The sequence below is a fragment of the Mercurialis annua genome, linkage group LG2 (genome assembly GCF_937616625.2).
Source record: "Mercurialis annua linkage group LG2, ddMerAnnu1.2, whole genome shotgun sequence".
In the NCBI taxonomy this organism is placed as follows: domain Eukaryota; kingdom Viridiplantae; phylum Streptophyta; class Magnoliopsida; order Malpighiales; family Euphorbiaceae; genus Mercurialis; species Mercurialis annua.
This window is the reverse complement of record NC_065571.1, coordinates 57,085,872-57,097,632: the sequence shown is the minus strand read 5'-3', so window position 1 is coordinate 57,097,632 and position 11,761 is coordinate 57,085,872. Positions and strand designations below refer to the sequence as shown.

At 30.1% G+C, this 11,761-nt stretch overlaps 1 protein-coding gene across 1 annotated transcript; it reads left to right on the top strand.

Moving 5' to 3' along the window:
- The first annotated feature begins 405 nt into the window (after window positions 1-405).
- On the top strand, window positions 406-11,548 carry LOC126668040 (putative inactive cadmium/zinc-transporting ATPase HMA3). The gene is made up of 10 exons (XM_050361243.2): window positions 406-547; window positions 655-864; window positions 2,777-3,037; window positions 6,641-6,738; window positions 6,972-7,227; window positions 7,852-7,989; window positions 8,488-8,815; window positions 8,928-9,130; window positions 9,221-9,417; window positions 9,892-11,548. Exons 2-10 carry the CDS (start codon window positions 657-659, stop codon window positions 11,380-11,382), a joined length of 3,180 nt encoding a protein of 1,059 aa, XP_050217200.1. The 5' UTR covers window positions 406-547; window positions 655-656; the 3' UTR covers window positions 11,383-11,548.
- The last annotated feature ends 213 nt before the right edge of the window (window positions 11,549-11,761 follow it).

The following is an 11,761-nucleotide window of genomic DNA, read 5'->3' as shown; positions in this document are numbered from 1 at the left end:
GGTCAATATATTATTATTTAAATTTCTATTTTATTATTTTTAAAGATATTATTAATACAATTAAGTTAATTATTTAATTATGGTTATTATAAAATCAAAAGAAGAATAAATTCAGTATGGAAAAAAAAAATCAATAACCGAATATATTATATTTACTTTTACAATTTTTTTTAACTAATTTAATATTAATTATAAATAAAAAATTGATATAATTATAATAAATTGACTAATATATTCATCGACGAATTACGTTACGATCCACGTGCATAGCACGTAATGCAAAACTAGTATACTAAAAAAAATCCTCATAAATAAATACATTTTACCTTTATTCTAAAATCTACATTAGTCCCACTATTCTAATTCTTTTCTTACAAAGAAAATCAACAATTTCTTGATTTCCTGATTATTTAATTTGGTTACATCTCATTCTAACCCATAATGCTTCCATCTCTCTACTCTACTTAAACCCCTTCTCTCTCAATCTCAATTCCCAACAAACTTTTTTTCCTTTTAATCTCCATTCAATCACAAGCTACCCAACTAGGTAATAATAATATAACATTCTTGCTCTTCTTGTTTAATTCTCTTCATGTTTTTCATGCTCTCTCTCTCTCTAACTTTCTCTCTCTAAAAACACTATATTTGCTGCAGAAATGGGTGACCATGATGAGCAGCAGAAGAAGCATCAGAAGTTTGAGAAAAGTTATTTTGATGTGTTAGGGCTTTGTTGTACATCAGAAGTTCCATTGATTGAGAATATTTTGAAGTCTCTTGATGGAATCAAAGAGTTTTCAGTTGTTGTTCCCACAAGAACAGTTATTGTTCTGCATGATAATCTCCTCATTTCTCAGCTTCAAATTGGTATGCAAATTCTAATTCTTCTTACTTTCCTTTAATCATGATTTTAAGTTTTTCAAAATTTTGTTATTCATGTTGTATATACTATTTTCTTGATTTTAAATTGAGCTGTTACTAACTGGGTTTGAAAATCGAAGGCAAACTTTACTAACTGAACATTGAATGGAAATCACAAAAGTGGGGCTCACTAAATTACGGTTGTGTATTAAAAACTAACAAGCTGTAGTTTTAAGCGCTGGTTAGCAAAATGTCAAATTCATGGGTTATTTACTTCCACGGGCGTTTTTTTCTTTATTTATTAAAAAAATAGTTATATATCAACTTTAATATTATATTTCTATTATTCATAAAAAAAATTAGTAACTGAATATTAGTTTTTGGTGATTTAGAATAAATAAATATTATTATCGGCTCAAAGTTATTGACCAAGACATCAAAAATGAAATAATCACTTGTGAGACGCATGCTAAGGGTGTGAATAGATTGTTTTGATGCTCGAACTTAATTTGATAATTAACTCAATCGAGTAGTTCGAACTCGAACTCGACTCGATATTAATTGAGGGGATTTTAAATATTTTTCAAGCTAAAGTGACGCGATGACACCTAATTGATGAATAGTTTGAAGCATACTTTATTTTAGATATTTTAATCAGCGAAAATAGTTAAGTTTCTAATGAAACGTTAATATACAAACTAGTATATATATCATATCATTTAAAGAAAATTAGGAAAAGCAAACATGTATGAAGACGATATATGTCAAAGTCATTAAAGTTGATAGGGTATTTGCCGTGGTAGTTGTGTGATTAATAAAAATACATGCCGAAAATGAAATTGTTTTCTTGGCATTTACCTTTATTCAATCTATAACAATAAAATTATATGATGGTCCAAAATTTAGTTATAAAATCAATAAATTATGATTAATTGATTATAACAAATTCATATCTAATTAATTAAGACAATAATCTTCTTGTATTATTATTTTTGTTCTCCATTTATCCTAATTTTAAAGCCCGAGTTAGTTGCAGAAATTTATGAGTTGGCTTTCTATATCAAGAAGGACAGATATAGCCCATGATTGTGAAGTGTTCATCAATCCCTACCAATAATTGTATCAGAACTATTGCGACTTATTTGCTCTCAATCTCATGTGATGCCAATATTATCACTCAACTTGGCAGAAAATGTAAAAAAAAACTCTCCAAGTTTTTCAAAAAGAACATATGAACCCTTTTAGTTTTTCTTTACCACTTGAGTCTTTAATGTTTTTAAATGGTGCAAATAATTTTTTATGCTTGAAAAAAAAACCATAAAAATAATCAAATGCACAGAAATAAGTGGGAAAGAAATTAACTAAAAGGGTTTTAAGTGTCCTTTTTTTAAAAAAATTAAAATATTTTAGTTGAGGGTCCAAATAGCAAAAAAAATAACTAAAGGGTTTACGTGTTTTTTTTAAATATAAAAATATTTTGTTCAAATAAATAAATAAATAAACTTATAATTATTACCACCTTTCCTTAATTTTCACAAGGATTGATTAAATTCTTGTAACTTCATGAATTATCACTATCACCCTCTTAAAATTAGATTATAATTGTTATTTTTACATATGATTTTTTTTATTTCATGTAACAAAAACTCTTATCATCTAATACCTTAATACAAAAATATAGGGAGGAAAATAATAATTTTTGTTAGCATTTGGGAAGGGGGGAATTTTTTGGGGTTTGTAGGAGAATTACGAATTAAACAAAATATTCTCCGACGTACAATTCCAATTTGAACTATCGCGCATTAGTGAAAATAGTAAAATTTTAAAATTAGAGAGAAAAATGGGAATTTTGATTTGATTATTCCTAATTTCATTGGATTACTTATAATTAAACATTGTGAAACTTATGTTATGGCAGTGAAGGCACTAAATCAAGCAAGGCTAGAAGCAAATGTAAGAGTAAAAGGAGATACAAGTTACCAAAAGAAATGGCCGAGCCCGTTCGTTATAGCATGTGGTGTATTACTTGCCTTATCACTGTTGAAGTATGTCTATCATCCTCTCCGTTGGCTCGCTCTTGCCGCCGCCGCCGTTGGCGTACCTCCTCTTTTCTTGAAAGCCATTGCTTCCATCAGAAATCTTAGGTTCTTTGATGTCACCATTCTTGTTCTCATTGCAGGTAATTTTACTTTACGTGCCGTATACGTAGTTAGTAATTTGATCCATTAATATATAATATCATAATCCTGAAAAGAGAGAAATGTAGTTCGTAGGGTTATTTGCATATTAAATCTTGACGTTTTACATTGGTAATGATTTAATCTCATTTTTTTAAAACATTGCATCCCCACATTACAATTTTTGGCATTTTAGTATGGTGTAGCTTATAGTCATTTTTCACCAAAATAAAGCTTAAAATGAGTATAGAGATGTCGCAGTTTGCATAAAACTATGTTACAAAATAAAAATATGCTACACAATGCTAAAAATTGAAAGATTGGGATGTGCGATGTGAAATTTTAAAAAATGAGGTGCTACAAACGTAAAACGTGTGGATTATATGCAAACAACCGTAATTTATATGTATAGTAGTTTCTATTAATAAATAAACAACTAAATAATTAATTTTAATTAATTAAATAATTAATTTTAATTAATTAAATAAAAAATTAAAAAATTAAAAGAATAAATATGTAAATGTGCTTATTTTGTTTCCTTTTTAATAAGGGTTAATTGAAAAAAAACAAATTATGAACTTTAGCGTGTTCTGCAAGTACAACATGAACTTTTAAATTTGACAAAATTAACCACCGATTTTTATTTTTTGGTAAATCGGAACACAATTTACTTTTCATTGTAAAATGGTGATGTGGCTACTTGAACATTGTATAGTATTGCATCAATGTTTTTCCTACGGAAAATAGTTCGGTGTTCTATTTATCAACAGAATATAAGTTAAAAACTAATTTTGCCAAAAAAAAAGTTCATTTTTATGTACAAATGGTTTAATTCCTTAAAAAAAACCACTTTGCATTTTTTTTCGTTTATACACTGAACTTGTACCTAATTTTAGGTTTTTAAATTTTATCCCTACCCAAAAACATTAAATTGTATTCTTTTTATTTGGAAAAAAGTTTATATCATACTCTTTTTTATTTTAAAAAATACAAACAAGTCCTTCAACTTAAAAATATTCAAATACATTCTAATATTTTTTTTAATTTTATAAAAAAAATTAAAAAAATTTAAAATAAAAATCTGAAAACAACGAGGAGCTGCGTCGGAGAAGGAGCGGCGACCGCTCCTTTTCCAATTTGGAGAATTGATCCTTCTCCTTCTCCACGGAGGAGTGGCAGCCGCTCCTTCTCCAATGAAAAGGAGCAACGGAGGCGGCTCCGGAAAGATTTAAAAAAAATATTATTTTTAATTTTTAAAAAAATATGGTATGTTTATACTATTAATAACATTAATATCTAATTAATATGTAGTTTAAAAATGAAGGATTGTTTTAAACTTCTTTTCAAATGAAAAAATTATAATTTAATGTTTTTGGGTAGGGATGAAACTTAAAAATCCAAAATTGGATACAAATGGTATTTTTATAAGGTCAGGATATAAACGAAAAAAAAAGTACAAGATGATGTTTTTTTTTTAGAGAATTAAGCTTTTACAAATAAGACTAAACTTTGTGATTTGATTTGCATTCAACTCTTTCATTAATACACTTATAAGGACAATTATGTGTTTTATTTTGTTCTCTTAATTTATGCATCTCTTCCATCTTTAACGAAAATGACAAATATATTCTTAAAGACAATTTGTGACAATACCATGCACAATTTTATAATTTATGACAAATATATCCAATCTTCATTTTAAATTCACATTATCCTTTTTAAATTGAAATAAAATATCAATTGTATAAGATAATCATTTATAGAATCAAAATTTAAATCGTCAACTATAAATCTCAAAAATAGATTTAAACAGAGTGTTATATACATTTGTCATAAATTATAAAATTGACAAATCATATTATCATAAAAAAAAACATTTTAAGGATATATTTATCATTTTGGTAAAAATATATGGACACATAAAATAATTTTACCTATAATCTTAGACATACCATATTAATGTCAGATTAAAAAAACTAAATTTTATTTATGAATTCAAACTAAGAACTTTTTTTATTTTAGGTGAATCCTTCAATTATAATTTAATTTATTTTTAAATTTGGGGTGAATATATGGTTGGAAATCAATTCGCTAATTTCTCCGTATATGGGTCCATACTACTCCATACTGTGATTTCACAATCATATTCCAAGTTGGGGTATCTTTTAAAGTGAAGCTTCAATTATAGTTCATTTCTTATCTTTTTCAAATAGAAACTAACAAAATTAAGGATTCTAATGAAAAAGAAATATGTATCTTATTTTGTCAAGATAGCTCTATATCTTTGCATGTGCATAGCGTCACCTAACTGGCAATAACAATGCTCTTGAATTTCCATTTGGTACGTAATTTATAAGTTTTTGGATTTTACTTAGAATAAAGGGGCTAATTAACATTAATTAGAAAAACTTTAAAAAAAAAGTATCCAAACTAATAGGGTTTATAGTTATAATAAAGGATATTCTAGTTAAATAATGAATTTATTCTCAAATCTTTACTTATAATTAGTTGTTTAATGAGATATTTATAGCTATGGTACATAGAAAAAGAAATTTCAAATACATTCTAAAGTACTTGAGATTTTCAAATAGATACAAATTTGACCCCCTTAAAAACAAAAGATTAATTATTTGGTCCCCCTATTTTTTTTGGGACCTATCCCTGCATACTCGTAAACAACAATCTTTTTGCCAATTAAGCAAATGACTTTATAAGTGAGTAAAGCTGGACAATTCCTTCTTTTCTTTTCTTTAAACTTTTTATTTTTGCTTTTACACAAAACAAGCCATAATTTATAAAGTTTGGAATATCCATCCTACCTTTATATCTTTACTATAAACATTTATTATTAGCCTAATTTTGATTCATTTAAATAATTTCTATATAGAAATTGAATTTATTTGAGAAACTAGTATACTCTTTTTATTTGTAAATTTGATGATAATAAATGTTTTGATAGTGTGAGATGCTTTTCTAGATATTTACTCTTTACTTTTATGAAATATAAATAAAGTCATTAATAAGACAAATTATTACTAATTCATTTAGTATATCAAATTTTGATTGTCCAATTTTCTATAAAATTTGAACTTTTTTTTATCACATTTAACACCATTTAAAATTTAAGATATTCCATTAAATTATATTAATTTGTTTTGAATTTCATTTCAGGTTATTACCATTTCAAAAAAATTAAAAAAATTATTAAAAACTTAAACTTAAACTAAATTATTCATCCTTTCGGTTTGAAATAGATAATAAAAGAGAACAAAGAACTGAAACTAGAGAAATTAAAAAAAAAGATTTAACTAAATGTTTTTTTTCTTTTTGTCAAAGATATTTAGATTATTCAAAAAGAGCGAATGATTATTTTAGTTTTTTGTCGACTTGAGCCCTTAATAATTTTAAATAGTGTAAAAAAGCCCTTTAACTATTTTGGAAAGAGCACTTAAATTCTTTTAGTTTATTTTTTGGACACTCAGCCCCTCATGTTTTGAGCTGAGTTTATTCCGATTTCAATCTCGACACGGTTTTAGTCCGAATTTGACATAGCTATTGATTAAAATGTTATAAATGACTTACACAAATATGTATTCCTTTGGCAGTAATTGCGACAGTTGCTATGGAAGATTTTACTGAGGCAGGATTTATTGTCTTTCTCTTTACAATTGCTCAATGGCTCGAGTCTAGATCAAGCCACAAGGTAATCAATTAATTAGGATAAATTAATTATTTGTTATGCCTGATTCAGCTAAATGTTTGCAAAAATACGCTCTAATTTTTTCTATTGCAAAATACGCTCTTGGTACATTATTACCAATTTTAATATTTGTTACCAAAACCAAGTTTATATATATAATAAAAAATTTAAATTAGAATCAGCAAAACGAATTATTTTAAATGTTTGATATTGAAGTAAAAATGTTACTAAACCAGGCCAAAGCAATAATGTCGTCATTGATGAGCATAACACCTCAAAAAGCAGTGATAGCTGAAAGTGGGGAAGAAGTGGATGCTGATGAGGTGAAATTAAACACAGTAATTGCAGTGAAAGCTGGTGAAATTATAGCTATTGATGGTATTATTGTAGATGGATCTTGTGATGTTGATGAGAAAACTTTAACTGGCGAATCATTTCCTGTTTCGAAACAAAAAGATTCGACTGTTTGGGCGGGCACCATCAACCTTAACGGTAATAATATCGACGGGTTATATACTTTTGCGGTTGCCAAATTATAGTTTCTTCTACCGACTTATAAAAAATTATAATATGGTTATCGAACTATAACCTTTTTACAAAATGGCTACTAGCTTACTGATATGGACGAGGTAAAGAAGATGTACATTGACGCGACAAGTTGGTAACCATCTAGTCAAAAACTTCAGTTCGTTAACCGTTTTATAATTTTTACAATTCGGTAATTGTTCTTCTATAATAGCTATAATTTGGTAATCGTTCTATAATTTTTTATAATTTGTTAACTGTTTTGTAAATAAAATATAGTTTGATAACCGTAAAAATATTTAATCCTGATATAGCAACTCTCTCGACCTCTATTTTTTTGAGTGCACTCTCTCAACCTCTATGTTTATTTATTATAATTAAATATTTTAATTTAGTAAATTTTAATTTGAATGTCTATTATATTTTAATCCGTTTGAGTGAATATCACTCAATTATATATGGTGAATATATGATGTAATGTAAATCGGGGTAAAATTGATAAAATTAAAAGATTACGTTAGAAACGATAAAAACCGATAAGGTTTGGACTTTTGAGGATGATTAGACTGATGTGTATTGCTAATTTTGCAGGTTATATTAGTGTTAAAACTACGGCATTGGCTGAAGATTGTGTAGTAGCGAAAATGGCTAAGCTAGTAGAAGAAGCTCAAAACAGCAAGACTAAAACTCAAAGATTAATTGATAAATGTTCCATGTATTACACTCCAGGTCAGTCCTTTATTTTTAAGTCAAAACCGGACCGAATAGAACATTTAAATTTTTGTTATAATATTAAACTGTCGGTTTGATTATTCGGTTTTGATCGGTTTTTACACACCTCTTATGCACCCAAACATTATTTAATTAATTTTTCATAAACGTTTCAGAAAATTCACATTTTAGTAGTTTTAGAAACTTTCAAAAAGTTAGCTATTGAAAGACAGAGTTATATTAAATTTTTATCATACATTTCAATTTAGTACTAAAACTTTAATTCGTATCAAATTGGTACAAAAATGGAAGTTTTATTTTAAGTGATATAGTTCCTCATCACTTTTCGGAGCTGATTTGGCGATCAGATGAAACATACTCTTAGAATAAACTGCCGTACAAATCGCCATGTCATTCATTGTATGACGTGGCGCTTTACGTAGAAGCATATTTTTAAAATATCATTTGAACATGACGGTTGTAATAATCATGTTCTTGTTGGTTGTATTATGGCAGCGGTTATTATTATAGCAGTTGGCATAGCAGTGATTCCCTTGGCATTAGGAGTTCACAACCGTAGAAAATGGTTTCGCTTGGCATTGGTTTTTTTAGTAAGTGCATGCCCATGTGCTCTTATTCTCTCCACACCTATTGCAACCTTCTGCGCTCTCACGAAAGCTGCGAAATGCGGTGTTTTAATCAAAGGCGGAGATTATCTCGAAACTCTCGCCAAGATTAAGGTCATGGCTTTCGACAAGACCGGTACTATCACAAGAGGTGAATTTGTCGTCGCAGAGTTTCAGTCTCTTTGCGAAGATGTTAGCTTAGATACATTGGTATATTGGTAAGAACTAAGGACTCATCTTGTTTGATATCTTCAATCGCGTAAAACATGCGAGTGGTATCGCGTTTTTGTCCAATATTCAGTTTGATATCAAATTTAATTGAATTTACAGGGTAGCAAGCGTTGAAAGCAAGTCAAGTCATCCAATGGCAGCTGCACTTGTCGAATATGGAAAGAGTTTATCAATGGAGCCGAACCCTGAAAACGTGACGGACTTTCAGAATTTTCCTGGAGAAGGAATTTTCGGTAGAATTGATGGAAAAAAAATTTATATTGGAAACAGAAAGATTGGTCACAGAGCTGGATGTTCAACGAGTAAAATTTCCACATTATCATAATTACATCAAATGTTGTTCAATTTCATCCAATAATTTGTTCTAATTCTGTGTAATTTTGAATTTATAGTTCCGACACTAGATAAGAATAGCGGAAAGACAGTTGGATATGTGTACTCCGGCGCCACTCCGGCTGGAATTTTCAGTCTCAGTGATGCCTGCAGAACTGGCGCGGCTGAAGCGGTTAGAAAGCTGAAATCAATGAGTGTGAAAACTGCAATGTTGACAGGAGATAGCCAAGCAGCAGCAATGCATGCTCAAGAACAGGTGCTACTCTATAAATTCTTTCTTATTTACTTGTCATTGTAAACTTTCTATGTTTTAATTTGGTAAATCTCATCAGAATAGTCCAGAAATTTTATTTTTATAGAAAATGCAAAATACTCTACAGATTTTTCGAATCAAAGGATAAAGTGATATGATAATCAGTGACAACATATTCTAAGACTGTTCATTTACGTAAGAATATTTGTCCGTTGACGAATGACATGGCGATCAACTTGGCAACATATCCTAAAAATTTGTTTCATACGGCTGCGCTATCCGATTAGAAAGTATAGAGGTATAATCGCTTAAGTTAGATATTTGGAACCAGTTTTAAATTGTTTAAAAAAGGATACCGAATTTCAATTTCTTTAAGGTCACCAAACTTTAAATTTTGTTTCATAAAAAAAATTCTGATCTTATTTTGCTTCTGTGGCCATCTAATTTAAGAATTTTTTGTTACGTTTCTGTATACAGCTAGGACACGCTCTTGACATAGTCCACGCAGAGCTCCTACCGGAAGACAAGGCCAAAATTATCGAAGAGTTCAAGAAAGAAGGCCGAACAGCAATGATCGGAGATGGCGTAAACGACGCTCCTGCATTAGCTACAGCTGATATTGGAATTTCAATGGGAATTTCAGGTTCAGCTCTGGCAACAGAGACGGGACATGTAATTCTTATGTCGAACGACATTCGAAAAGTGCCAGAAATGATCAATCTTGCAAGAAAAGCTCGCAGGAAAGTAATTGAGAATGTCTTCTTGGCAATTTCTACCAAAGCTGCTATTCTTGCCTTGGCATTTGCTGGTCATCCACTTGTTTGGGCTGCTGTTCTTGCCGATGTTGGAACGTGCTTGCTTGTTATCTTCAATAGCATGCTTCTCCTCCGAGGCATCGGAGAAGGAAAATCCCACAAACATATCGGAAAGTGCTGCAAATCATCATCATCGTCAGCTGCGACAAATACTAAGAAATGCGACGATCATGGAAAATCTTCTCAGACTCACCAGCACAATCACAAGCACAAGCACTGCTGCTCTCCCCGGAAAGTAGAAACAGCAACAAAACCTAACCCTAACCCTCATCAGCATAAGCACTGCTGCGCACCCCCGAAAGTCGAAACAAAGTCACACCTTAACTCTAACCCTAACGATTCTGTTGACCTAGAAGCCAACATTAATCCACACGAACATTCTTGTCATCAAGATTCTGATCATCATCACTGTAATTCTAGTCATTCAAATCCTTCTAGTGATACCAAAGAAGTGGCCCAAAAGATTATCAAGGATGATCATCATTGCCAATCTAATCACAGCCATCAAGTTTCTGATCACCATCACTGTAATTCTATTCATGATACCGAAGAAGTGGACCGAAAGATCATCAAGGATGATCATCATTGCCATTCTAATCACGGCCATCAAGTTTCTGATCATCATCACTGTAATTCTGTTCATTCTAGTCCTTCTAAAGATACCGAGGAAGTGGCCCGAGAGATCATCAAGGACGATCAGCATTGCCATTCTAATCACATCCATCAAATTTCTGATCATCATCACTGTAATTCCATTCATTCAAGTCCTTCTAGAGATACCGAAGAAGTGGCCCGAAAGATCATCAAGGACGATCATCATTGCCATTCTAATCAAGGCCATGTTATTCACATACAAGATGATTCTGAAGTAACTACTGTCGAATCAGGCATCAACCATCATAAGCATCATGATCACCAATCAGGTATTCATGATCATCATAGGCCTCATGATCACCAATCATGTATCAACCATCATAGGCCTCATGATCATCAAGATATGACCTGTAATGAAACAACAAAAACGACGCGGCATACGCATTGCAAGAGCTTGGAGACGAGAGAAATTGGAGGCTGCTGCAAGAGTTATATGAAGGAATGTTGTGGTAAGCATGGACAATTTGGTGGAGGATTACAAGAAATTATCATGGAGTAGAAACAAAAGATAGCTAGGCATTTTTTGTGAAATGCAAATTGGAATAGCCAACTATGATATATAAATAATCAATAAAAATCAAATGAAAATAGTTTGCATATTACAAATGAAATAATGTATATATTTAAATTAAACAAAATGATATGGTTCAGTCAATTGTAATATAGATTCATGAGTTGTGTCGTTTTTTTTTCTTTTGTTTTTTTTTTAACAAAGACAAAAAGAAATCCAACCACTTCTCCAGTTTGATTTACAAATGTGGTTTCAAGAAAATCATTAATCTATTTTGTTTCGATCAAAGAGATTTAAAAAGAAAACAATAACAATCCGAGCGATCTTTTTACCTAAAGCATGTCGAAAAACAAACAAAGAAATTTAA

Excerpts from the sequence above, each read along its gene's own strand:
- LOC126668040 (XM_050361243.2), top strand. The coding sequence starts at position 657 with ATGGGTGACCATGATGAGCAGCAGAAGAAGCATCAGAAGTTTGAGAAA. Across the intron at positions 6,739-6,971 it reads AGTCTAGATCAAGCCACAAG|GCCAAAGCAATAATGTCGTC; the intron begins GTAATCAATTAA and ends TTACTAAACCAG. Across the intron at positions 7,990-8,487 it reads TTCCATGTATTACACTCCAG|CGGTTATTATTATAGCAGTT; the intron begins GTCAGTCCTTTA and ends GTATTATGGCAG.